Consider the following 26078-nt stretch of genomic DNA (forward strand, 5'->3'; position numbering starts at 1 on the left):
GAGAGCAGCAGGTTTTCCTCAAAGACTTCTCTGTACTTTGCTCCATTAATTTTCCCTTCTATCCTAACAAAGTGCCCCAGGCCCTGCCGATGACAAACATCCCCATAACATGATGCTGCCACCACAATGCTTCACAGTAGGGATGGTGTTCTTAATACATTGATTTTGGCAATAAACCTCACAACTTACTTGCAAGACAATTACGCAAAATTCTAAATGATCGCAAGATACATAAGATAAATCAAACACTGGAGAGATGCTTACAATGCCTAAAGAAATAAATGACAGATTTCAAGAGCTTTATAATAATCTGTACACATCTAAAGCTAAGTCTGATCTGCCTGCAATTAATGTTTTTTTGGAAAGTCTAAATGTTCCCAAGTTGGATAGCCCAGATCTTGAATTCTTGAACTCAGAAATCACTGTAGAAGAAATTCAAAATACAATTAACACTCTTCAATCTGGTAAAACATCAGGCCCAGATGGACTTCCTTCTGAACTCCTAAAAATGTAACACTACTCTATCTCCATATTTACAAAAAATGTTCTTGCATGCAGTAATACATTAAAAAAAAGAGCCCACTGAAGTTGCCTCCTATCGGCCAATATCCCTACTGAACACTGATACCAAAATCCTAGCCAAAACATTGGCAAAAACTGACTAAACACTTTATTTGGAAAATGTATTCATCCAGACCAAACTGGATTTATTTCCAATAGAAATTATTTCTTTAATCTGAGACGCCTCTTCAATATTCTATACTCAAAACACCCGTCTCACAAAGATCTTATAATTACTTCATTAGACGCTGAGAAAGCATTCGATCAGGTTGAATGGAATTACCTATTTACAGTACTTAAATTTAATCTGGGACAGATTTTCATTTCATGGATCAAGCTCCTCTATAGAAATCCACAGGCTAAGATTCTTACAAATCAGACATCGGACCAATAAAAATCACCTTTGTAAACCCAAGAAGGGAGGAGATTTTCAGATATCTTCAGATACACGATTATGTACAGAAACACATTCCCAGGTTTGACGTAGCTGAGTGTTCTATATTAGATTAATATTTGGCACTGTCACCATGTGCAAAGAAGTTGATATCCCACTTGTATAATACATTTTATGATAACACCATAATTACTTCCAAGTATATAAAGCAGGCTTGGGAAAAAGATCTAAATACAGAAATCCCTAAAAACATGTGGGATACTTGCCTGGAATATATTAATACCTGTTTCATTAATGTTCGACACTGCTTGATCCAGTTTAAAATAACTTACATAGATTGCATTACTGTAAAACTAAATGACATAAGATTTTCCCTAACATATCCCCTATATATATAATGTAAGTTGACTGATGCCACCCTGCTTCATAGTTATGTGCAGTGTCCTAACGTATAGAACTGTTGGATACAAATATTTGAAGTTCTGTATTATATGATTGTTTTTGTGTTATATAAATGTAAAATTATTGTAAAATGCATAAAAATAAATAAAAAAAAAAATTGTCAAATTGTGTAATACAGTATGTGATAAATAAATATGCTGGCGAATATCTCGGGTTTAGGATTTCCTTTCACTTTGTAATTTCTATACTGGAAATAGCCACAAAAAAAAAGGTTAACTACCTCGACCAGCCATGGCTTCTATCAACAGCAAGTCTGACAACTGTTAGTAAGCTGCTGCAGAAATAGAGTATTATTTCAATGCAGACGTGACTCAGACTGGCTTCATCAGGCCAGCTCATTGCAGTCTGACCATCTGAAGACAGAGGACAATCACAATCTTCTAGAAAGTAAAAAGTTAGAGAGGAGAAGTCAAAAGCTATCAACATTTAGTCTGTTCATTCTTAATTATCTAGTAAAAGTATCTGTGCATCCTGCACTTAATGCTCACTGCAGCTCAGCTCCCCAGCATCTTTAAAGCATCCCATTCCCACTCTCCAGTACAGTATCCTGCACCTTAATACATGAGCCCTACTACTCTTCATGCTCATCTCACGCTGCATCCTAATCACGATAACCATCAAAAGATTTTCAGTAACCTAGTACTGAAATGAAATTAGACAAACATTAGGCCAGAAGTCAGTGTCTTTCTTTTCCATGGTTTTAGAACACTTTTACTCTCCAACACTGTTGCTCTAAATTAACAACATTTCTCTAACCTGACAATGATCTGACCCTATTTCTCTGCAAGCTCAATGAGAACCTGCAAATTGTCACATTCTCAAACAAATATCTTCAAAATCCTAAATGAACCTACCCTTTAGCACAAAACTAAAAACAAACCAAAAATAATTAACACTGGTTGGTTCACTGTGGCACGCGTGTATCCAATTAATATATTTTTCGATGACCTGCTATGCCGTCGGCTGTCGCTCCTTGCTGTGAATCTCAGGGCTTGGCAAGTTGCTGGCTTGCCTGGGCTGGCCTCGAGGCCCCCCTATCAGCTCCATCAGGGTTAAACAGCATTGCACCCGCAGAGCAGAGAAACAAGACAGGACGGAAACAATTAAAAGAGGAGAAGAGAGGGGAAGGGAGAGAAACTATATTTAAAAAAAAAAAAAAAAGAAGAACAGGAGCAATTATCAGAGAAGTCCTTGTGTAAATACCACCAGAGCCGCTCGGAGATCGAGCCTGGCATTCTCTACACAAAGTGCAGCCACTCCTTCGCAGGGCAGCATGCTTTTGAGCCACCTGCAATAAGAATAACATATTCAAGGCCTAATCCAGGCAACTATTGATGTCTAGCAAAGATACAGTACAGTACCTACCTGACTACCAGCTTCCTCAATAAGGAACAATATCTCATCAAGATTAATCAGTCCCCTAAGCCCCTCATAAGTATACATATGTTTAGCACTATTGCTGTGAAGCCACACCTTACCATATCAAAGAGTTCAGCTAAGATCGTGGCTAGCCTCTCTCTTCCCCAAGTCTCTTGTTGGCAAGTGGGCTCCCTTGAGCAGCGCGTCCCTCCTCAATCTCTTTCAGAAATGGGGGATGTTAACCTTTGTCACCCGCAGTTCAGCTCTCTTTTTCTGGATTCTTTTAATTAACACTTGCATTTGAGAAAAGGCTGCAGTGATGCAGAAAGGCTTTCTCTTTTTTTATTCTAAATGCCAGTGTTAGGTTTGGACTGCGAGGGTGAGATCATGCTTGCCGACAGCTGTATTGAAGGCTCCCAGCACCCTGTTTCTCTCCCTGGCGGAAGGTGCAGAGGGTGGAAGGGTTTACCTTCAGGACTGGGGTTTGTGCGCAGTTCTTTCAGCATCTATATATATATATATATATATATATATATATATATATATATATATATATATATATATATATACATACATGCATACATACATACATACACACACACACACACACATGTGTTGAAACAGAGCCTTTTCATAGTTCACCATATAGAAATGGGCCCGACAGACCTCAAAGAAAGCCACCCTGCATCCATCTGGCCAGCTAAGATAACCCCACCCTCTCACCCCCAGTGCTTGGGGGGTAATGTCTAGCTGGACACCGACAGCTTCGCCCTTCTGCTTCCCCTCATTGTATTCACGGGTAAACACAGGGTGTGGTTTCTCCGAGCCGGAGCCAAGGTGTGGGAAAGGGGGTGGCCTGCTTGTCAACCTGCCTCTCTTCTGCACACTGAGCTTCCCCAACAGAAAAAAGAGCAGAGAGATCTCAGCCAGGATGGGGGGGTGGGGGGGTGGTGCTATAATCCATGAACCTGACTCTCACAAACCCAAAACCACTAAATCCATGCCAGCTCAAGTCTCCAGACTGCCAACTAAGATTCTCATCAAAGTATCAAGAAAATGGCTTTGTGGAGCAAACCACGCGTGATGGGGGGGAGTTGTAGTTACAATATAGTTTAAAAAATGCACGATCAAGACAATGGGGTCTGTTTTAATGATCTAAACTATGGCAGATCTTGTTTTTCTGGTTAATTTGTTGACATTACAATATATAATTAAAAATACAGCAAAATGAGGTCTATGGTAAAAAAAAATCTGATTAGGGAGACAGTATTTAGATCCGGCACTTTAGTTTTCCTCTATGCAGAGAAAACCTGTCAGTGAAAATCCATTTGTGGTCCCAGGGTCTGAAGTGAATATAAGAATGTAGACAGCCATACAAACCAAGGAGATGTTTTGCAGACCTGAAGAAGAGAGGGTGGCTTCAGGGAGTGGGGGGGTTGAATAAGTCTTCAGCTCTAGCTTCTCAACTAGCCAAAGCTGTTTGTGTTTAGAGAGTGGTAGGAAATCTAAAAAAAAGGACACTCTTCGCAGCCTCCCCACTTAATGTCACCTGAAAAAAGCAATCACAAAAGGGCTCTGTCTAGGCTTATCTCTGAGCCCTGTAGCTACGGCAACCAATAGGGGAATAAGCATGTGGGTCCATGAATTTAGGAATCTATAAAAGCCAGGGCTAAAAAGGCATGTGCAGCCCCTCAAAGACTGACTGCATTAATACATTAGCAAATACGCTGAAACACTGGATAAATGTCAGCAATTATGGAAAAGGCATCTAATAACGATGTTCCATGTCTGTCAACCCCTGACGGGGAATGATATGCAACTGCCACTCAAACTGCATGGCCCCTACAATTCCGCTCGCTCCGCTGGAGAGCCAAGGACTGCCGGCATTCAGAAGCGCACTTTTAAAAAAAAAAAAAAAAAAAGTAATAAACAGTAATGCAGTTCAATCATCGCTGATCACAACTGTCAACAATCCTGTGCAGAGGGGGGCTGAAACATCTTCGTACAGCCTGCCACTCCAATAACTGCCTTGACAACTAAGCTCTGCCGTCGAATTGTTGCCACCAAACTGTGCCCTTACCCACACATATCTCCGTTAAAACTGGTTTATTAGCTTTTTTTAGTGTGAGGAAGAAAACATCTTGCAAAGAAGTCAGACAACCGCACACTCTCTGCTAGTTACAAAGTTTAAAAAACAGAGCCAACAGGGAAAGGCAGTATTTGAGAGATGAGAGCGCAGCGGTGATAAATTGTAATTAGAAGTGGAGCCGCAGCAGTATTTCACAGTGTTAGTCCTCGTTAGCGAGGGAATATCAGTCTCCCAGCAGGCCTGCAAGCCTCACGCTTCTCAGAGCTGAACTGTCGCAGCACGAACGCACAACCCCTGCTGGAGCACATCTCCACTCCATCCTCCCCAAGCAAAAACAACTAAAAAAATACTGTTAAAATGATCAGCCGAGGCCATTAAAAATTGTACAAACTGGCACAAACTGCAGAGATTTCTCACTTGTTATCTACAGGGATTATTTACCAACTACACTTGCTGGGAGCTTCAGGAAGGACATCATCTTCCAGCTTACAGCAACAAGAAATCTGTCAAATTTGTAAAATACCAGATATTGGATAATAAAAGGACTTTCCCGAACAGCGGCCATGTCCTTGGTACCAGGGGAAAATATATCATGCACACCTTTCTAGTTGATACAGCTTGCTTTCTAAAAGAAAGTGTGTGGATTATTGTACATATTGATTGACACTTTCAGATATGATCGCTGTAGCCATCATCTTCCCCCATCAGAGGTTGATTTCCCATTTGCAGTTCCATTCCTGGATCTAGCAACCCAAAACAGGTATGTCCTTTTAACATGAGACTTGTTGCTTCCCTGCTGGGGTAAAATCATCTACCTTTAAATCTTCCAAAACTGGGCTTTTTACACTATAATGATCTATAATGAACTTAAATGAAAACAACAGAATTTATTTATTTAAAGATTTTAGGAAAGAAGGCAAATGCTGCTAAAAAAACAATAAAACCCATACTTTTGTGAAACGCAACTGAAAAGTGAATAGATAACAGAAAAGTGCTATATTTTTCTAGACAACAATTTACACAACAAAACTAGAGATTATACAATATTTAATTGAGTGGCTGAAACAAAGATCCACAAGGGGGCGCAGAGGGATTATTCACCTTTGACGGCCTTGGTTTGACCAGATGCACCATATCATGCACGTGAAAAATTGTAAGCGTGACATACGGACATACTCTTGATAATGAGAGATAAAATCTATTATGGTCAACCTCAGGGTCAAACTCCAAAAACCTGAATGTTAAAAAACAAAAAAGCACATTCTGACTCCAAATCATCTGTTCCAGCTACTGAGCCATTGGGTTCCATCTTGGAAGACATGTACTCTGAGCAGCATGGTAAGCTTACATGTCTGTTTCCAAAGCTCAGCTTGGCTGCAAAGCTTTTTGATGCAATTTGGCCAAGGAAACTGGGTCGAGACCACTACCTCATGATCCCTAACATCCACCAGGCAGACCAGGCCTCCGTTTCACAGCTTATTCACATTTCTTCGACTTGGTTAGTGGAAAGAGGGCCACATATCATCATATTACTACAGAATAGCAGCAGGGAAAGTAGTAACAAATGTTGAAGAAAAACAGATCTTATAATAATGATCATTAAACATGAACAGATTTAAATAATGCTAATACGATCAGCTTAGTCCAAAATGGCTAAGGCATATATCACAATGCCGTCAAGTAATAATGTAGAAGATATTCTTGGGCCACTGTGAAGTGATTATGCTAGACAGAGCAGTCCCTATTCAGAAGGGTTTTATTTAGAGTGCTATGAGGTCTAGTCTAGCCAAAGTCAGTAGACTTTACCCTTCTCCAAAAACAAGTTGTTAAAGTCATTATAAGTGTGAATTTTTCATTTTTTTAATTCTCCTAGGTAGAGCTTTGGCCATGAGTCCTCACTTCCACACAGTTGAAAAGCCAGCTATGAATTTGTACTAAGCTACAGTTCTGTAACTAGGTGAATTTGAAACTGGGTGTATGGCTAAGATGACCTAGTTTCAAAGGTGCTTTAGCAATCAATCATAGCAATCACAGTAAAATTGGGACTGGGTGAAACTGCTATGCAATAGACGTCTTATTCCAATCCCTGACTGGAAAAGGGGATATGCAGCTTTTACACACAGTAGAGTATATGCTGGATTGCAGCATGCATGCCCAAGGTTTGGAGAACATACACGATTCATGCATTTACAAAAGGGTGAGTATTTCTATCCCAGTCAAACATAACAGAAATAGGGTATTGTTAAGGCCTGTCTGGATATACCGAAATGTCCAGATTGTTTTGAGCACCACTCTACACTATATAAAAAGCGTATTTTTAAAAGTGCTTGTTTTCCTGGGAAAGCGCTCCAGATGTTAGCACAGCTTCCAGCTGCCTCCCCCTCCAGAAATTGGTGCGTCTCAGGGCTTGCTTCCTCTCACTATGTGATTCACAGTGTGAGCGTACAGAGCGCACTGTTACCACAACCAGCACAGCAAAACACTGAAAACTGTTTCTAATGAACTGTTGCAAACACAGCTGAGTTCAATACTTCAGGCAGTCTGTCTCACTCTATTCTGTTTAGATATCAAATGTTCATGTGTGACAGACAAGAAGCCTGAAAATACCCCACTCTCACGTACAACGGTAGATTTTTAAACAATATACTAGCGTGTCTTTCATAGTTTAGCCTTCCCTCAGTAAAAGTTATGTTTCAGTGGGGTCTCTAGGCCATTCACTTTCCAAATCCTGTGATAAAACGATACAGTCCAGTTTGGATAAACAAACATCATGAAGGATTCCATGGACAGAATGGCAATGGCAGCCCGTCTCTGAGCACAATGAATGATTTGGTGAAAGAGGCTCTTTTTTTTTTCCCCCCACAAAAGCAGAAAATGAAGGTCAAAATAGCAATTAAAAGTAGATTCACTTTTACAAACCCAATACCCCAAAGCGTGGGCACCTTCACAGATGCACTGCACCAAACTGGGGTTACAATAAAACCCTGGCAATATGAAGTCTGTATCTGGAAGGGTTTGAGATAAAGCAATAAAGTTGAAACAATAATGTCTGCAAAATGATTCACTATTGATAAAGGCTGGTGAATGCTCATTTAGGCATCTGAAGTGAGTATTTTATATGGTCTCTGTGAAAGTAACTGATGAAAGAGCAATTGCAGCAGATTTTACACCTATAAGTACTCCCTACCTCTTTTTCAGAGATCTTTAATAATTAAAAGTAGAAAGTAACAGAGCCACAGACCTGATAATTGAGTTAACGGAATTAGCTTGACATTTCCATTAACGTGTGTAAGAGTTTTTTGGGTTTTTTTTTTGTTAGCTCTTTTTATAGTTTGGAGTCACTGGCCCTAATTATCAATTAATCTGCTAGACTCAGATTCTTGTTATTAAAACACAGAGCAAGCACTGTAAGTTTTTGTGATCTCTCTTTAACAATGCAGGGCTAACTATCAAGCGCAGATGTATGGGAAGTGACACTTAAAATCAGCTCTGAGGGCACTATAGCACTCCCTTTTTGTGATTCTTGGACTGTTTTATTTTAAATGAAAATAAACCTATGTTTTGCTGAGATACCCACAGCAAGCTATGACGTGTTTTCATTGGTATCACGTTTGTGTGGCTACCTGGTTCCAAACTTTAGCCAAGAATTTCCACATTTGTCCTCTGAACACCCCCTTCCAAAAATACATCAACCTATAAAAATACAAGATATAATTCTACAGCTTAATAGTGGTTATGTGGCACCAACATGGAAAGAACTTGTTATAGAGTTAGTAAACTAATAAGAAACTCCAGCACTTAAATGTTCCACAACGTGAAACTAAACAAGCTTTAAAACTTAAACAGGTGTTTTAAGAAAAGGAGTTTAAGAGGTGTTATTTCACCCAACTTACCGAGTCATCTCTGGCAGAGGCAGGCCAGCCTTCCCATTGCTGATGTCGGACAGGGATGCTTGTGAGGTCATATACGTTTCTTTTTACCTACAACCAGAAAACAACAGACGCAGGGTTAGTGCACAATAATCAACTGCAATTCTACTGTCATAATGTAGATCCTTTTTGAAAACTTACTTCAAATCAACCCCTTAACCTTTAAGCACACAATACTGCTGAATTTAGAAAATTATAAAAGAAACTAGAAACTAGAATTCAATGACATTAAAAGACAAAAACTTCCAGTTGAAACGTCTGTCACTGATTTTGAGTCTCTTAGTATTTCTAATTTCAATCAACCCCTGACTTCTATTCCTTTTTTACTCTATTGCTGCTGGATCTCTCCCACTCTCCAGCAGGGTCACATCACAGTAAAAAGCAGAAATGTAAGAGATACCTAAACCTTGCTGTAATTGAAAAACACACCTAACGAGACACATGACAAGACATTTGCTTCAATCATGTTTAGGGGCCGAATTAAGTTGTAGGTAACCACTTGATAAATTTTATAAAATTATATAGAACTAACGTTTCTAAATCCATTTTACCCTTCACTATGATGAAAACCTATGTCTCTTTGGGTTTGGGATATACAGATTGATAACAAAGTTAAGAAAAATAAACTGCCATCTCCTTCCTGGTACCACCTCCAGTGCTGTAGGTCAAATGGTCGGATTACGGAAAGAACATTGGAAAAGAGGGGCTGGAGTTCATGATGCTAGCACGAATAAGAAATGGAGAAGACTTAAAATGCTGCAAAAATTAACCACAGCACATGGAGATTAAACAGGAGGAAGAACAGGCTAAAGGTCATCTGCCATCTCCAGTAAAAAACAGGCTGCCTAGTCCTTCAGGGAGATGGAAGCTCTGACTCTGTCAGCAACTTGATCACATGAGAGAGTCTACTGTGAGACTTGCTTGATGTCGTCTGCATTTAACCATGTGCTTGGGCCTGTTGACGCGCTTGGCTTTTTCTAGGTGTGTACGTGTTTGTGAAGGTTTCAAGCTGTCTGAATGTATCTGATTGTTTAGATCTTTGTCACTAGAGTTACTATGCCTTTGTTCTCATTTACAGTGCAGGTCTACAGCACAATGGAACCGGTAGCATTTGCCTGATGCAGCTCAATCATGACTTGAATCCTGCCATTCAGTCCTGGGCTTCTTTCAAGCAATCACTGCTAGTGATGCATAATTGTGTATGGTTTTTAGTGCTGTGGACTATAAATGTCTATTAGGGTTGAAAGATTTGTGAGATATAAAAAGCCAGATATAAAATCAGATATAAATGAAAGTACTGAGAGACCAGTTTGCCCCCTGTGCCACCTAGACTCCAATACATCACCAAACCTAACCAGTTTGACCACTGATTATGTACTAAATATCACTCATGCACCCGAGCACCTTTGAAAACAAAATATCTCCATTTCGCTATCTGGGTGCATCCCTTATTAACCCCTAAAACGGTCAGATAAAAAAATAAAGCAGATTCCGTAAATAGGTGAAGGGCCAAAAATAACACCCTAAACAAAACAAGTCTTGAACCGAAGTGGAGAAGGATCCTGTATTTGCACTCCGAGGATGCCAAGCTAATTCCCTAACACAACACCCCCTATGTTCTGAAATAAACAGTGCTCACTTCCTTCTTTCACTGTGGTGGATCCACACTTATTAATATTCCGTGGTTTTAAACTGTAGTGGCCCGACTCCGCCGTTGTGTTGGTTTAAAACGCAACGTCAGACTGATGTAGAGGCCAGCGCTGATCAAAGCGGCAGGCGTCTGGACCTCTGGACCTGTATTCTAGCACATTACGCCTGCAGAATGCACTATGATGGGAGATTTGCCACAGAATAAACTCGCTATTGTGTTCAGATATCAGTCCGACCCCTGTTGCTTTCTACGTTAGGTAATGTCTATTGAACCAAAGCTACCGTGTGCAAGATAGGGACAGTAAAGGGCTGCAATTCTTTTGCTTTGTTTGGTACACCACTGCTGGTGTACCAGATAGGCCTCAATTATGAAGAAAACAGACTCTCTCCAATTGGTACCGCCAACTGCGGGGACCCTAAATACCCACATGTAAGTATGACATCCCCAGGTTGAGATACTGTAACTTGTGCTAAGTTTCATTACAAAAGGATAAGTGGTTCTCTATACATATCTAGTACTCCAAAACATGAAACAAATATATATTGGAAATCAATATAGAATAATTGAGTTTATGTGTCTGGTAAAGAAAGGAATCCCTGCCCAGATCTTACACAGTACATCCACTGTGCAAAAAGAAATATTAGTACAGTACCGTTTCATTATACTAGGAAGAAAAAGGAGGGAAAGAGCAATGTTTCCAGACTGATACCAATCCTGTATGTAAGTTTTACCCCTTGTTGTCATGGGTGTATGGCTGCTTTCCACCTCCTAAAAATCAGGGCAGTCATTCTTTCTAAATAAATTCTTCACATTAGAAGGATCTTGTTCATTTTCTTTCACTTTCTTAACCCTAGTCTAAACATCCTATCCGGTCCCAGCAGCCCACCCCAGTGAAATCCCTCCTCTCATACAGCCCAGCTCTGGCTCGCTGGACTCCAGCTGCTGCATTAACACTCTGCTTGTCTGAACTCCGTTTCCACACGGGGCTCCCCCCCGCTCAACTAGATCCCTATCAGAGTAATCTGCTGTAATCTAGCCTGGAAATATAGCAGCCCCGCTGCCAATCAGACCATGATGTGTGTGAGAAGCTGGAACTTTGTAACATGGAATGGTTCTAAAGAAGCGGTGACCCTATACAACCAGTGACAACCCCCCCCCCGGGAGGTCCGCTATGGCCCAAATCTTGGTATCACCCTGTAGAACTAGTGTTGCTTCATAAAGTCGAATGAGACCTGCTGAATGTTACGTTAACATATTGAATTGCATACCACTTTATAGTTTTCGCATATATTTAACGAAAAACTGACAAACTGAAAAATATGACATTTTGAAATCTACCATGAAATACTGGGTAATACTATTATGGCTTCCTGTAGACATCAAAGCGAGCCTTGGTGAACACAATGCGCAGTAAGGAACAGCCAGGGCCAGTTACATTTCACTCCACTCCCTAAACTCGTGGCAGCCTCTCCGCTGTGTGTGTGCCGCGCCAGGGTGCTCTTTATGAAGAGAGGGGTCAGTGAAGGTGGAGAGTGTTATTAGAGAGAGTAATATCTGTGTTTGACCAGGGGGCTACAGGGATTTCTGCTCTTCCTGCTGACCGGCAGGCTGCCTTAAACACCTCTGTTTTGCTGTAATGAAGCGCAGGGGTCATGCGCAGATTCAGCCCCTGAGGACCAGTGTCCAGCAAGAGGGGGGGAAAGAGCAGCTCTTAAATTAACCGACATTAACCTCTGTTGGAAACACAACTGAGCATTTTGTAGCACTGTAATCACGGTGTTCAACAGGGTTCAACAAATAAAACATGATCAAATTAAAACTTTCATTTAAAAAAAAAAGCCTTTTTCTTAAATTCCTGTAAAACTTGCAGTGAAAAGACTTCTCTAAGCATCCTCTTACTATGTGTGCAGGCAAGCCAAGCAGCAATTGAAATATACTCACTGGTAAATAGGGAGTGTTTTGTTTTGTTTTGTTTTTTTACAGGGAAAGAGATCAGCGTGAATAAAGTAGGTCAGCTGAACTTCTACTGGTATTTACATATGCATATCTGACTAACGCATGCAACTGAAATACAGAATATAAGGTTGACCCAGTCACGAGGATAAGGCATTGTGTTTTTGTTGTTGTAATGCAACACCCTCTATGTGAGTATTGGGTTCTTCAGACATAACAATTGCAGGGGGAGAAGTCATACAATGTATTATTAGTATTAAAAAGTACCGATAAAGCAGCACACACTCACAGTGATCCTGACTTGTTGTAACTATGGTAGTATCAGGGTGATACAGACAGTAGAAGATGCACATATTGAGGAAGAATTACATTTTTTTAGAAAGGGAAAATACACCTGCTACAAAGTTACCAAGCCAGAATTTAGAGGCTTGGAACTAGGCTACTTCTTATTATAATTGTTTCTATGAAAGTTCGCATCTTATTTTAAAACAACTTGTTGGATTGATTTGAAAATGAATATACGCATTTGTTATTTTGAAGGAATGCAACACACACAATTGGTGCAAATAAGGGCAAATCTGGTATCAGCTTTCATATGATATAAAATCAACTGAACAAACAGAAGAGCACAAACAGGACTCATTGGAGTGTAGACATTATAAATCATTAATGAGCAACAAGCAGGCTAAGAAGTGAAGCCTGCCAGGCTCGTTATCAGCAGCACCTCCAATGTCAGCCCCCGCTCACCCCCTGCAACCCTCCAATCATTATTACTGGAAAGGGACCACCATTAGGATCTGATGCTGGTATGACTCAGTCTCTGCCACCTTTAACCCTAATGAGTTATACTCTCTGTGGCTTTGCTTTTTCTCATACAGAAATAATGAATGATCGAGGGCATAAAGCAAGCGACTAAAATCACATGTGCCCATCATTAAACAGCCACTTGGAGGAGTGCAAGTAGATATGTACTCCTGTTTTCATGATAAGGATCACGCAAGAGTGTGCCACGATTCATGACACAATGGATCACCCTTACTTTAGATTTTTCTGGAAAACGCAAGTATAATTCACCCCACACTGTAATGCACTAAAAAGCAGTAGAATGTGTGATATGCATTCTAGATGTCATTTACACACCTAATGCATCTAATATTTCTCCCAGCACCACCTAACAATCACTCTGGCTACGTGGCATGAGTGACGGAAGTTAATTAAAGCAATTTAAATCTGCAGTGCCCCACAATCACAATCCACTACAATATACGCTTTATAGGCGCCTATTTTAAGCCTTTTGTGCACTCTACTTCATCAGAAAGGTAGCAGACCTTGCGTTCGTTAAAGCACGTTTCAGGAGCAGCCTCCCCAAAGCCTTCCTGCAAATGTCATCCGCAAACTCTGCTGTGCGCCAGCTCAGGGACGCAAACTCTGCTGTGCCGCAGCTCAGGGACGCAAAACTAAAATGCAAACTCATCATGTTCCAGAAGAAAAAAAATCAAACTGCATCTTAGTTTAAGCAGTGCAGCATATTCAATTCTAAAATCATTTAAAAAGGACTGCGAACCAATGTTTTAAAATCCATTTGATTGCAACAGATTATCACTGGTTCGCCTTCTTTTTTATTCTGTTGAAAGCATGTTGGTTCTTTCCTTCAAATATTCAAAGAGATTGCTATAGAACTAGATGGTGGCAGAGCTTCCTGGAGCCAAACCACTTCCTGTGATGTAGCTCAGTTTTACTCCAATAATCTCGCTGCAATGAGACAATATGACCTACTGCAATAGAAGAAACAGTTTGACTTATTTTATCTACAGTGACGTCTATCCCTAATAATTAAAAGACAAGCAGAGCCAAAAGACCTTTAACACAAAAATATGGGAAGTAGTGATAATGCTACTTATATAGTAAGGTAAGAAAACTGAGGTTAAAAACACTGGATAGCTCTCATTTAACACAGCAACGCAGGTCACCTCACTCCCTTGTACAGAAGGACCACTAAACAAGCGCCTGTATCAGGGTCTCTGCTTGCAAGACTGCATTGGTTCAGGAGTTGAGACACTTGGATTTCAATCCAATTAATCTGTCACTTCTCAGACAAATGCAAATCTTTCCCCTCTACCTGCTATATAAAGCTATCTCTGTCACGTTTTAAAACAACATACTTTGCATTCTAGAGGTGGCTTCTGTCTTGATTTGGAGTACCCCCTACAGGCTAAAGGCAGTAGTACCTGTACCTTAATATTTCTCTGCTGTCTTTTTTTTTCTTTACTTGTCTTCAAAGTATGAGCTTTTACGTACTCATTTTACTTGATAGAAAGGGGAATCATACTGTGTATTTGTGTAGACTACGTGTATCTGGGTATTTATTTACATTCAAGCTTTTTCAAAGTGAGCGTTAGTAAAGAAAACACACGACACCAACTCATGAATAATTTTACATCTTTTCCCACCCCCCCTAAAATTCAAGTTGATTTCTAGCAGTTCAGGACAGTAAATCCACTCTTAGGTGTCAATGTAAAAACCCTCACAAGTATAGCAGTGAGTAAGGCTGTGCATATTTATTGCGAGTCTGTGAATCTCAGTATCAGTGCTAAAACGGCTTTGCAATTCGGACGTAGCCAAAGTCAGCAGAAAGTTCTGCCGTTTCTACAGTATTGTGTCAGCTGCGCTGGTGACAACTTTTAGAAGACCAAAATTACAAATACACAAACTTCAGGTCCCACGTAATTCAGAGCTTGGATCAGCAAGACAAGGAAACAGAACTAAACAATCGCAGCTTTACCAGCACCAGATGCTTTTCTTTCTTTCTCTTTTTTCACCGCTCTCTTCTGCAGCTGTAAAAACTGGGGAGTGAAATCCTTCAGCCGGCTCGTCTGGTCACGGAAACAGCAGACCCCAGCAGCAGCTATTCTGCCCTCTGCTTTTCAGGCAAACATTTGCTCTGCAGCTTACCGCCGGCTATATTTAACTCGAGGTGCCAATCATTTCCTTTTAAAAAGCTTCACTTTCAGATGGACTTGGAAACTCCCGAGAGCCGTGGCCAGACACACCGAACTGAACGACAGACAGGAGGACAAAAAACAAGCTTCTCCTGAAAAGGAAACTCTTTGTTGCTTTCATACAGACACATATGTACACAAAACTAGTTAAAAGTCTAACTGTACTTAAAAACGCGTTTGCAGCAATGAAAAATTCACTAAACACCAGAGCAGTAAGCCAATCTATGTAGGACTATTAGATAACTATAAATAAATTTAAAAAAAATATATATATATATAAAAAGACCCTGACATTGACCGGATAGTCATCTGCAATTTCTTTGTACGAGATTAAAATTAAAATAAAAACACATTACAGTTTCATTACAGGCTGATTTTATCCCATTTTCAGAGTTCAAGTGTGTGAAAGTGGGGCTATCACCTTGTACTGCACAGCTTTGTATACATTACTTTTTATACTACACGAAATTGTTTTAGTGTCTCGAATCTAGGCATCATTAAGGCTATCATGTTTCTACTGCTCGTGTCTTGCATCCGACCTGAAAAAGCAGTAAGAAGCGAGTACCACCAATATAAAATGCAGGTTGTCACGGATATGGCCTAACTAGTCATCTTTATCCCAGACTGCTCAGCAACTGGAAAACCAAGGCTACTGTGTCACTTGTCTATGATAGTAGAAGTGGTTCATACCGAATGGCACCCACAGGTGACAATCCCTGCAAATACGTGGGGTAACTGGGTTGTGCCTCCTTCTGTGCCCTGCAGTACACACTGAATACTTCCAATACTAGATTTCCCTGTGTTGCCCTAACATGCCAACTTTAACAGCTTGTAGAAGTATACCACTGCTCCCTGCAGTTCTCACCTTGTTTCTAAAAGAGCTTCTATCCAGGTCAGTAACTCTTCTAGAAAATAAAAAACACTTGAAAGGAAGAACAACAGGACAAAAAAACTTCCCTAAACTCCCCCAATTAGCAGAGACTGCTACAAATAACAAAAGGGAGCATTTTCCAGTGTACCGGGTCTTATATTCTGAATTTTGAAGCTCAAGCATTTAATCCTATCTTCCTGATGAACACATGCTAGAACTGGAGGAACTATCTTTGATAAGAAACTGCTAAGAAAAGCAAGTGCCAGGGATAGTCTAAATGGCATGGATCAATCTACTGCCCCTGTTTAAAATCTCATCTACTTAAATTCAAATTCTCTTATAGACAAAAAAAAAAAAAGCACTACAATTGAAATCACACAACTCCGCAACACAAAGGCCCACATTGTAATGATCTTAATGATCTGTAATGGCAAAAAGACATTGGCTAAGATATCTCCTCTAAATGTTTGTCTGATTTTATTACCAAGTTTATTTTTAAATACTGGTGTTTAATTAGGATTTGATAGGGACTTGGACAATTAGGGGTCTTGTATGAAACATCAGTTTTTCTTTTATTATTTTAACTGTTTGAAATCTGATATTATATGCATTTATACACAGTATTGTGAAGAGGTTTTAAGGGCTGTGTGCGAGCGCATGTTTTTTTAACCAAAGATTTTTTCTTTTATATTTGCTGTAAAGGGGCACCTTCATTGCTATTTAACAAGTTGTTTTAGTTATGAATTACACCCTGAAGAATAATGTTTTGTTTTTTTTGTTTGAAACTGTAATAAAAGATTTTTTTTTTTAATTTAGTAAATGTAATAATGTCTGTACTTCAAATCGCGTGTCCCTTAAGAGCAAAAAGCTTTTTCGCTGCCACAAACTGTTTGGAAGATACATGTTCATGCTCATATACCAGGATTGCCACAGAGTGATAAACATGTGTATACTTAGATCCAGACAGAGATGTATGTTTGCTGTCTCTCCTGATTCAGAAGAAACCCGGGTGCCTAGAGAAAGGCGGTCCGGTGTTTGAATTCATTCTCCCTGCCGGAGCCCCCCGGAGCTGCCAGCCCTTGTCCTCTCCTCTCCCTTTAAACCCTTTCCTGACAGCAACCCCCCCCCCCGTTTCTGTAATCCCTGCAAAGCACTTAAAGAGCACAGTAGGTGCTCATCAAAGCCATCTGCTCCAGGAGGAAAACAGGCCGCTGCTCTGGGCTCTGAATAGAATGAGGAGAGTGTGAATTAATCTCTTCAATTAGCACCATTACAAGCTGTCAAGTGGGATTATTACAGTAATGGTCACTGCTACAATCTGACTTTCTCTCTCTTTCCCTGATTTATAAAACCCAGAATGTGTACACTTTGTTCAACAGTTTAGCAAGATCACAATAATGTACTGTTTTAAAGATTTCCATGATATTGGGCTTGTGCAGAAGTAAAATTGTTGGATACCTAGTAGCTACACAGTAACTGTGTTACTATTACATAATTTTTTTTGGATTCTGACTTTATATTTCTGCTTTATAATAATAATTAAAAAAAAAAAAAAAAAAAAAAAAAAAAAAAAAACACATCTGGTAGATATTAGTTGCTTGAGGTTCAAGTGTGACTTCACCAGGAATCTGTCATGTTATTCTCTGGGTATAACTAATGCGTTGGCTTTTCAATGTGCCTCCACCTGTCATACATGCCCACATTGTAAAAGTAATGCTGTATTCTGTGCCTGAAGAATCTGTGTTGACTACTAAGAAAAGCAAACATTTTATATAAATACCCACAAACTTTTCATATCTAATAAGTTCAAGGTATATTCACCAGGCCCCCTTAATGTTGTTAGGTTTTAATTGAGTCAGTCAACCTGAGCTATTTTCCTTGAAGAGATACTGCTGCACCTGACGTCTCGCCAGGTTGTCACGGCACATAAAAACAGAGCTATCAAATCACTTGAGTTAGAGATGAATTGGAGCTGGGTCCCCAGATACCAGCAGCACCGCATGGTTAATTACCCTGCACTGAAACTCCCCCGGCACATCACACACACACACACGAGATAAAAACAAACACAACTTCAATACACAAACAAACGGCTACAGAGATCTAGAACTTACAGGCAAGAAATATCACACGCAATTTCAAACTGCGGCTTGGAACATGGCATCAACGGGCTGAATCATCAAAATACGGCTGATCTGTTGCCAGTTTTCACCCCTCGTGTGCCGTATTGCAGTACTGAAAGGGAGTCTCGTGGGGTCTGATAAACGTGTATATCTTATACGTGTCACAGGGCTACTGCTTATTGGTTTAAATGCATTATTTGTGGTTACACGCCTGCAATGCTGAAGGTACAAAAAATAACAAGACTGAACTCCAAAAATGATAAAATACCGTAGTCCAGCACTTCAGATGCTGTTTTAAAGAAAAAAATGTTCTAACAATCCAAATAAAAACATTTGAATTTCTGAATTTTGATTAAAAACATTTTTGCTCTGTTTTATTGCAAATGCTTAAAATCATCTTTTGGTTTAATCTATTTGAAACAGCAGCTCTGGGCTGATCAGGAGAATGAACTTGATTGTTTTTCTTCCTCATTTTCCTGTTGGGGTTTATGCACCCAGTAAGTAATTGTATGTTAGAAATCATATTCAAGTCCTTGTTTATGAGATGATGCTATTAAGAGACAATTATAATATATTCTAATTTGGATGCAACACCTTTTATTTTCACGGATCCATTGAACCGCCCTGGTGCCTCACATATACTGATGTTATATTACTAACACATGCATGTTTCCAGTTGTATTCAAAGGCATGCATGAAAAAGTACAAAGTGCAGGGTTCTTGAAGCCCGATAACTCAATACAGAGAACCTAGCAGTGGTTTCCAATACCAAGCAAATTCACGTCTGATCTACAGAACCAGCAAAATTCAGAACAGCAGACAATACTCAGGGCACCCGATGGGTTAACTTGCATTTGCCAATCCAGGCTTCAGGGAGCTTCTTACAAGGCAATGGAAATGCTGCAGTGAATAATTGATGGAGTAATTCTGAATCCTTATGCATAGGATATCAGGTAAAGAGTGGACTGCATTAGAGCTGCATAAACATCTTAGGCTTGTCCTAGCGGGCCAGCCCGTTTCACTCGCAGCTTCGCGAAGCCTTCACTGAGCTAGCGAAACTGTAATAAAGGCAGAGCAAACAGGACGCGCCCATGAATATTTTATCAGCTCCCAAATCCAGTGTTTAATCTGAGATGGGGGAAATTAAGTCTCCTTTCCGTCAAATGCCAATTTGTCGGCAGATCAAACACTAGCTCAGCTATTAGAATCCAATTCTGTGTGTACATGGAACATAATCAGATGGCAAGGAAAAGGTATCTTTACAAAGGAATAATCCTCTTGGTTCCAGGGCAGTGTGCAACAGTAGCTGGCACACCTGCCACTCGCTGAAGGAAGTGGGTTCGAGTCACGCAGTGATTAGAGCGCTGCGCAACTGCCATGGGGTTTAATGGTTCCGTGGAAGACAGCAGGTTCAAGTAGTTTAGTAAATGCAAAGTTATTAATTATCTGAACGCCACAGTTATAATTTGAACTGTTTTAATTGAACTTACAGTTATATCTTAAGAAATGTATTCTTCTTGGTTGGATTCACTTTGTATAGCACAGAGAACAAATGGTGAGCAACAACCCAGACACCGACACTTCCATCCAGGGCTGCTGCTATCATTCACATTGCTCTCACTCACCTCCTGAATGGTCTTACTTCCTGGGAAGTTGAGGCTGTAGTCCCGCTGGGCTTCGTGATGGCTAATGACGAGCAGGAAGTTTTGATTTAATGATTCCTGCAGGGCGCTGAACGGAGAGAATAAACAAAACAAACAGGAGAGTCAGACACAAGCATGTTCCAGCATGTACCCGAGCAAGCAGCTCCACCGGGACACACCCCCCCCCCACCACCCTACCCCCACGAACTCTACCAAGACAAGCCCGGACAAACCTGCTGCTCCGTCACCATGCCAAGGGAGCGAGCCTGGAGTGATTAGGCAGGCAAGCAAGCTACAGGCAGCGCAGCCAAAGTGATACGAAAGGAGATAATTCACACTGTGAGGCTTATATTTACAATGGTCTGACTTTATGAACTAAGATAGTTGTTACAACAGAGGAAGTATGGGCAGACTGCTAGGCCTGAGGGACTGGGAGATGGTGTAGACTACTAGTGCACAGGGGCTGGGGGCTAGTGTGGCTGAGGGGAAAGATTGGGAGGCAGTGTGGCCTAATGGTTAGTGGAGGGATTGGGAGACAGTGAGGTCTAGTGGCTAGAGCTGAGGGTCTGGGAGTCAGTGTGGCCTAGTGGTTAGAGCAGAGGGTCCGGGGGGCAGAGGCACCATGTTGGTGATGAAGCCTTAGGGATTGAGTCACACAAGCCTTCCTGAATAAACATGTTTAAATCAACATTTTTGCAAATGTTTAGTCAATGTGTCTGAATACAATATGAAGCTCAGCTATTGTTCCCAACTAAACTGCGCTGAATCAAAGAAATGATGAGCCTGTTGGAATTAATATGTACCACACACAATAATTATACAATCACATTCTTAAGCTGGGAGATTTAGACAAGCTTATGTTAACAGAAGCCCAAATTTACTGTAATGACAGCATATTTACATTAAATGAAAATGCAAAATCAGTATGTAAATGTAATGTTTGTTGTAGCTAATGCAGCAGATTGGAAACGTGGCGATGCAGGAAGGGGAGAGAGACAGAGCTGAAACACAGAGGCAGATGAGTGTCTTTATTACAAGATATTTCTAAAGGTTATCCCTGAAGGGGATAGGCAGCCCAGCTCGCTGATGCAGACGCCTTTCACTTCTGGAGGCCTGGGATAAAATCCAGCTCAAGTCACAAGTAAAATTAGTTTGGTGGTTTTAGCTGCCAAGCAATTTGCCACAACTGACAATGCACATGATTTACCAGAATGAAAGGGTATAGTTGTACCAAATTTGATGGCAATATCTCAAAGCATTTGGTCTATATCATCTAAAAACCAAAAAGTCAGGTCATCACGTGACCACAAAAAAGCACGTCTAAGCAGGACCACCACATGTCCTATCTTTGACGTCTTTGGTCAAGAAACTGTGCAGATTAAAACCTGTAACCCGCCCCCCCATCAAGCACAGAGTACAATTGATAAGGAACAGTGAAACCTACAGCTCTGATACAAACTATCCCACCAGTGTTACACAGTAACTGTATTACCCCCTTATACGCAGCAAGAGTTACCATATAGGACCGGTGGGCCTGGTGAAGAGTTTGCTGCTATCCATCATTTGCTACTTGCTTTGCTACTCTCTGGTCTCCACAGAATTCTGCTAACATTTTTTAATTACAGACTCTTAATTACATGCAGCAGAGTGTTTGAACGCTCACAAAGAAAGACTAAAACATAGTGGAGACCCTGGGTAACGTTTCCAGCTTTGCTATTCGCTGTGTGACCTTAGGTGAGTCTTCTGCTACAATTAGCCTAGATAAAGCACATGGGAGAATTGCTATCCAGTCAAATCTCTTTTGCAGGTCTGAAGGCTAATGGTTTAGTAAATCATGTCTGAAAATAAGGGCTATGCATTAGCGTCTGTGAGAACTAACCATACTGCGTGGGTAATCTGGATTGGATTTTGAAAAATGTTTTTTCAAGAGGATCCGTTTTGCCTTTGAAAGTGCTTTGCAAACCTAAATAGGTTGCATTGTATATAACTCAGATGAAATATAAGACGCAAGTGAACTCCCTCCCATACTGAATTCCAGCTGAAATAGCAGAGCTATTTTTAAAACAGTTGTTCAATTTCTGCTCTATCCAGGAGGCAACAGAGGGCCGCACTGCGGCTGCCTGTCATCATGAAACCTCCTCCAGCAGGAGAGAAGGCTTCAGGGAAGGAACCAAATGGCTCCTCTCTTTCCTTTCTATCCAGGCAAGAGAACTCTTTCCTTATTAGAGAATTAAAACAGTAGACATAAGCATGTATCCCAGTTCGACTGTCAACCCCCTGGCGAGCCTGAAAACGAGGTGGAGGTTAGGAAGGAGGAGGTAAACTCAAAGCAGATTTCAATTGACCTGGCTTGAATACAACAGGTGGCTGCCGCTGACTGCAGGTTGACACTAATGTCCTTTTTGGTGATGGTTACAGGGATTCGCTTGTCAATCAAATTATCACATTTGCAGGTGTTTTTAAAGCTTCCTGTCTGAAACTTTGCACAGCTTTACATTTTTTTATTTCAGTTCTGAACAGCCTAGTTTAAAGAGTGTGTTTAAAGGTGCTGCCTCTTAATTAAATACATTTCTTAATGACTTGTGTATCGTACTACCTAGGTCCTTTATTTTCAAAGAATTCTGAAAAGTGAAACGTCGTCGTAAATAACCTTTGTAGATGTTGTTAGATAAATATCTGGGTGAGTATTTTGGGGAAGATTAGAACCTGGCCTACTCCAATTTGTTAATTATAGGTAATAATATGATTAAGACTCAATCTAAACTGTGTTCACTTAATGCTGATTTTCAAAGGACATGGGTTTTAAAAAAAAAAAAAAAATAGGATTTAACTTTTGATAAACCAAGGAATTTTTCAGTAACAATTCTATTATCCCAGGCAGGACCTGAGTAAACACTGTAGTTTTGAGACCTTGTACTTGGTATTGCACACTGCTTCCAGATTCCACTCTCTGCAAACCTAGAGAGATTATTAACCAATATAATTAAAAATAAAGCAGAGGGCTCTAACTGACAAGTTTCACTGCTGCAAATTTTATTTATTTATTTTTTTATTGATTTGATTTTTCCACAGCAGTGTTCCATAGTGGTCTATGGACTTTACAGCCACCCTGTCTAATACGACCTCTGTATAAAACAATAATACTTTGGCTTGCTGTATGTTTCCAGGAATCAGGCTTGTTTTACCATGCAGAGCCCAGCGCTGTGCTAAATGCCCTGGTTAGTTAGCACTGATAATTACACGCTACACACCCCTACTTGTCAGGAACAACCTCTCTCAGCTCTTCAGGCGTTTGAAGAGACTGTAGGCTTCCTTGTTTAATGGCTAGTGCTGCTATTACTGTGATCCCTGCAATTTAACAGCTTGCAGCATCATTACAGGACACACAATGCAGCTATTTTGGTCTGTGTCACCTTTCAGGTCGAACAATTCAATATTGTTTGACGAGCTGTTTGAGAGTCACCCACTGTGCAGGTCAGGCTTCACACCTTTTGGGCAATAAGAAGAAAACAGACTTGCCAGTAAAAAAGAAAAATAAATTCAGCTTGGATTGCAGAAGATCACTGTGTGGACTCCATCCCAAAAGATGCACAGCACTGCAGACTGTTTTGTCATAATTATCAGAGAAGACCTTGATTAATCCATCACTCTCATTTAGCCGTTGGTCAGCGCTGTAACATATTGATTCTATTATAAAATACTACATGCAACCGTCACAAGCATTTTATGTAGGAAAGTCTTGTCCTCAAAGTGTGTGAGAAGATGGTGTTCTACAGATAAGACATAGTCAAATGTACACGTTACCTCAATGTGTTTTTCACAAGCTACCCACTATATAGTTTTATGCTTTTATTGCCTGTGGTAAATGTTATAAGACAAGCATGATGGAATCAGCAAGAATCAACCACTCAGCCTTATGCTTTATAATTATTAAGACATCTTTTTAATTTATTCTGCTATGATGTAGAGTTTAAGGTCTGAGGTCTAGCAATAAAATGTAGTGAAGAAACGAAGGAACGCTAACTAATTTTTTCAATTTTTTTTCTGTACTCCATCAGATATTTAAAATCCCTTTGTATTGGAAAGTACAGCGATGGTTGGGTATAGCTGCACTCTTTCTAAAGTCTGCTAGAAAACGCACAAGCAAGGTTTCGTTACCCAACACTGCCCCCTAGTGTTTTGCTTTTGGAACTACACGTCTACAAATAATACTGCACTGAAGTTAAGGTAGGAAAATGTATTTTTACTACAAACCTCTACATTGGTCAAGGTGTAGACAGTGGATACTCCTTGAACGTTCGTGGAGTATTGTAGTCAATACACAAATGAAGACGCCCCCCAAAGTCATGGGGTTCATAGAGTTTTCTGTTTCTATAAGAAGTACAATGTAAAGAAAAAAAAGCTAAACTAAAACATAAATTGAATTGAGAGAACTGCTTAACAATGCAGGTAATTTGGAACTGTGCGTTTCTCCCCGGTTATTCTGACGTTGCAAATTAAGGAACACAAGATAGATTCCATAGATCCGATATTAAAAAACCACTCTGTAGTGTTAAATATGAAAACGTTTTTCAACGCTACAATTCACTTATAAGAAAGGGGCACTATAAGACACTGAAGCTATTTAATTGGTTATCCTAGGGCAGGGCTTCCCTGGTCCTGGGTACCCGATGTTTCTGCTGCTTTTCATTCCAACTGAGCTCCCAATTACTTAACTAGACCCTTAATTGAATGGATAATTTGCTTAATTAGCCCTTTTTTTAAATAGTTCTCAGCTCCTATATAATTGGTTATCCTAGGGGCAATCTTTCAGCTAAGTTACTTGGTGCTGAAAGAGTTATCTTTTGCAATGATGTTTTGGTGCATGTGGTGAATTCCCCCCCCCCCCCCCCCCCTTCCCCCCACACACACACTCACAGACTTGAAAACCACTACATAAACGCAATAGTTTTACCAGGTAAAATTCTTCTTCCAAGAATAATTTTGTTTGCTTTTCATTGAGTGCTTAGTACTTCTAGACTGACTGGCTGTGGGTTTGAGCAAAGGTTTCGGATTGACTCAGTAGAAATTTCAAGGAAATCGGCAGCTTTTTTTTTTTTTAAATACCAGCATATTGTGAAAGAGGTGCTGTGCTACACATCAGTTCACACGGGGAATCTGAATCCCTTTTCTGACTGCTGGAGATGACAAAGGTAACCCTAGCTCATACTTTAAGCCAGGGGTGGCCAAAGTATGCTCTTCCAGTCCTGGCCTTTGTTCTAACCCTGCTCTAAATTGTTTAATTGAACCAATTAAAGCTGCACCCTGACCCTGAAGTGGATCATGATCTCATTTTACCTGTTAAACCTGGAGTGGAATGGCCCTCCAGGTCCATGAATGGACACCTCTGCTTTAAGACACATGGTATGGAATGGGTTATCTATCCATGTTTTTGATGCTGAATTGCTGGGATCCTTTACTTGGCAATGTTTTGAGATCAACTATTAACTGAGTACCGCACTGATGCACTGTTGAAGGCTCACAGGTTCCACTGTGCAAGTGTAGAGTATCAGTTCTTACCCGGATTGACTTGTCGTGGCTGTTGGCGCTATGTCTGGCGTTAATACATAGAGGCTGTTATTCTTGGGCAAATGTAGACTCCTCAATACAGTCTGAAAACAGGAGAGAACTAGCGTTAGATGAAAACAAGGGGAAGGTTACAGCTTGCTTTTAAAGTTTATAAATGCTGAAGCTCCGTCACCAGACTCCCACAGACTCACGCTGTCGGTGACGTCTCCCGTCTTCCAGCCCTTCAGCTGCATTTTTGACACAGGGACATTGAGTTCAGTTTCCAGGATCTGTTTAATTTCACCTGTTGAGGAGAGAAGGAAAAAAAAAAACAGTTTAGCAAACTATATCTTTTGAAGACCTTATGTGCTAAGGAACGGCAGGGCCATGCTTCATCAGACTTTGGGAATCTCAAGACAAGGTTAAAAGAGTGACATATGTATTGGAGGCTGCACCAAGTTCTCCGTGGGATAATAACTGCAGTGAACTACTCTACA

The 26078-nt window shown here is 40.4% G+C and overlaps 1 protein-coding gene across 2 annotated transcripts in view; it reads right to left on the reverse strand.

Moving 5' to 3' along the window:
* The window catches only part of LOC121331038 (FAS-associated factor 1-like), an 88231-nt gene that overhangs the window by 38026 nt on the left and 24127 nt on the right, over positions 1–26078 (reverse strand). For both annotated transcript variants that reach the window (XM_041278149.1, XM_041278148.1), the window contains exons 5-8: positions 25794–25885; positions 25594–25685; positions 20017–20122; positions 8759–8845 (exon numbers count right to left, since the gene is read on the reverse strand). In XM_041278149.1, the coding sequence (XP_041134083.1) occupies positions 8759–8845; positions 20017–20122; positions 25594–25685; positions 25794–25885 (377 nt within the window). The remainder of the gene's footprint in view (positions 1–8758; positions 8846–20016; positions 20123–25593; positions 25686–25793; positions 25886–26078) is intronic.

The sequence above is a fragment of the Polyodon spathula genome, chromosome 18 (assembly GCF_017654505.1).
Source record: "Polyodon spathula isolate WHYD16114869_AA chromosome 18, ASM1765450v1, whole genome shotgun sequence".
In the NCBI taxonomy this organism is placed as follows: Eukaryota; Metazoa; Chordata; class Actinopteri; order Acipenseriformes; family Polyodontidae; genus Polyodon; species Polyodon spathula.